General features: G+C 41.9%; 1 protein-coding gene across 1 annotated transcript; it reads right to left on the bottom strand.

Annotated features, from left to right (window-relative positions):
* Window positions 1–344: 344 nt before the first annotated feature.
* Window positions 345–2501, bottom strand: LOC134458173 (zinc finger protein 239-like). The gene is made up of 2 exons (XM_063210334.1): window positions 2339–2501; window positions 345–1526 (listed from the first exon to the last, which is right to left on the bottom strand). The coding sequence occupies exons 1-2, from the start codon at window positions 2499–2501 to the stop codon at window positions 667–669; spliced, it is 1023 nt and encodes a 340-aa protein (XP_063066404.1). The 3' UTR covers window positions 345–666.
* Window positions 2502–2738: the final 237 nt, after the last annotated feature.

Raw genomic sequence — 2738 nt, 5'->3', positions numbered from 1 at the left:
CAGAGGAATGTTCAAGGACCAAGGCAGAACCCATTCATCTGGTAAGACTCAGGTTTCTAAATATTAAGAAAAAAAATGGAAACAGGTCATTTTATATTTTGGCGGCTAGATATATGAAAAAAACACCAATTTCAAAAATGCATATGAAATCTTCCTTAAATTAATTCAAGTCAGAATTTTTAGTATATGACAGCATGTCCACCATTTTAGATTTAGGGCCATTCTACTTCAGAAATTGGAAACGGATGGGTTTGGAGACTATAGAACAGTGATACTTAACCTGGGGTGCGGTAGAGATTTCAGGGTTTTTTTTCAAAACACACAAAAAAAATCAAAACATTATTGGTCCCGATTTAAAATCATTATGGTATTGATTAATGTTTTGAATCATTGCACTTATTCACTTACATCATGTTTTAATGCATATACACATGTATGCAAGTTTGAGTTTGGGGTGCAGAGCTTGTCTCAGGCACAGAAAAGGGGTGGTTTAAGAAAAAAGGTGAAGAACCACCGCTATAGCTATAGTTCTAGAACAGGGAAAAAAAGGAAAACAAATCCATGAGTAAGTCCTAAATCTGATTTTTGCCACATGCAAGCTGATTTTTGCTACATACGCGCTGGTGTCTTTGGAAATCTCCTGCCTCCGAGTAACCTTTCCCACCGCTATTGGCTCTCGGAAGGTTTGTCTCGGGTGTGAACACGCTGGTGCCTTTTGAGATTAGCTGCCAGTGAGAAGCTTTTCCCACACTGTCCACAACAGTATTGCTTCTCTCCCGTGTGAACGACCTGATGTTTTCGCAGAACTCCTGCCTCTGAAAACCTTTTCCCACAGAGTAGACATTGGTAGGGTTTGTCTCCAGTGTGAATCCGCTGGTGTGTTCTGAGATGGTGTGCCTGTGAAAACTTTTTCCCACACTGTCCACAACAGTATGGCTTGTCTCCAGTGTGAACGAGCTGGTGTCTTTGGAGATCAAACGCAAGTGAGAAACTCTTCCCACACTGTCCACAGTTGTAGGGCTTGTCTGGAGTGTGACTCCGCTGGTGCCTTTGGAGATTAGCGGCCCGTGAGAATCGCTTGCCACACAGTTGGCAGAGATGGGGCCTGTCGCCTGTGTGAACGACCTGATGTCTACAGAGATCCCCTGCCACTGAAAAGTCTTTACCGCACTGATTGCAGTGGTAGGGTTTGTCCCCAGTGTGACGGCGCTGGTGTGTACTGAGATGTGCTGCCTGTGAAAATCTTTTCCCGCACTGTAGGCAGTTGAAGGGTTTTTCTCCTGTGTGAATGCGCTGGTGTCTTCTTAAATCTGCGGCCTGTGAGAATCGTTTCCCACACTGTCCACAGTTATAGGCGTTGTCTCCTGTGTGACAGCGCAGGTGACCTCTAAGTTTGCTTGGCGCTGAAAAATGTTTCCCACAGTGTTGACACTGAGGCCGTTTTTCTCCTGTGATGCGATGGTGTTCGCTAGGCCTTCCTGCCGCTGAAAAACCTTTCCCACTCTGTTTGCAGTCATATATATTCTCTGAAAAAATAGAAATACAAAAATCAGTACCATTCATCATAACCCCTCAAATATGTTTAGCCAGCATTCCACTAATAACTCCATATAACTTAGAGACTAGATCTTCATCCTCATTGTATTATTTAGACCTTTAACATAAGTGGTATAACGCGCTCAACTAAAGTAAAAAAGAAAATGGGTGCTCGTTCCAGGATGCACACCAGAATAAAGCGGTGAACCATGAAGAAGCAGTGTTGCGTTCTTCTTTTTGACTGTTGACTTTGTACCGTGAAAAGCTGCACCTGCTAAAATAGCCAGGTCCGTACTTTCAAAGTTCTCTAACCCTGTAGGCATTTTTTGGGGAAAGTCGGCATACAGAATTTTTGAAACATTTAAACTCATTTAGATACAAATCCATCGTATGCCCAGAAAATATTCGTTTGTAATTCTTCGTTAAAATGTAAATATCTGCAAAACTTAAAAATACAGAAATCATTCCCATTCATCTTAACTCTTAAAAATAAGTGTACCCAGCATTCCGTTAACAAACCCACATATTGACTACATCCTGGCCTAAATACATTTGGACCCTTGCCTATTATGGCTTATCATTGTGTATTTGCATCCATGTGGTATTGTAACTGAAGTGATAATCTTAACACTGTGTTGAGAAAAAGGATGCCTATGAGTATAAATATGCCGATTGTAGGATTTTAGGAATTACTCTGCGTGTGTGTGTGTGTGTGTGTGTGTGTGTGTGTGTGTGTGTGTGTGTGTGTGTGTGTGTGTGTGTGTGTGTGTGTGTTTGTGTGTGTGTGTGTGTGATTTCATACCAGTTTTGGGTTTTCCTCCATCTTTCTTGTTTTTGCTGAATGCTTCTTGTTGACCTGGAGATGTTTGGCAGTCGACCAGTGGCACTGATAATCTCTTTATCTGAAATAGGGACACCAGATCTGGAGAAGAACGGATCACCTCAGACCTCAGGGCTGGAGCCATGTCAGATTCTCCATCCTGTTCCTAAAACCCATTAAAATATGGAACAGATAACATTCATATTCACAACACATATAACATTTAAGCCATTGCTACGACCCCAGCTCGTTAGGGGAAGCGGCATGAAATGGAGAGCACACAAAATTAAAGGTTGAGGGTTATTTATTGAAAAACAACAATAATATATACACAAATGTGTCTAGGGGGATGATTGGGTGCATGTGAGTGAATTATGAGGTG

Source organism: Engraulis encrasicolus, chromosome 1 (assembly GCF_034702125.1).
Source record: "Engraulis encrasicolus isolate BLACKSEA-1 chromosome 1, IST_EnEncr_1.0, whole genome shotgun sequence".
Taxonomy (NCBI): Eukaryota; Metazoa; Chordata; class Actinopteri; order Clupeiformes; family Engraulidae; genus Engraulis; species Engraulis encrasicolus.
This window is presented reverse-complemented; position numbering and strand designations above follow the sequence as displayed.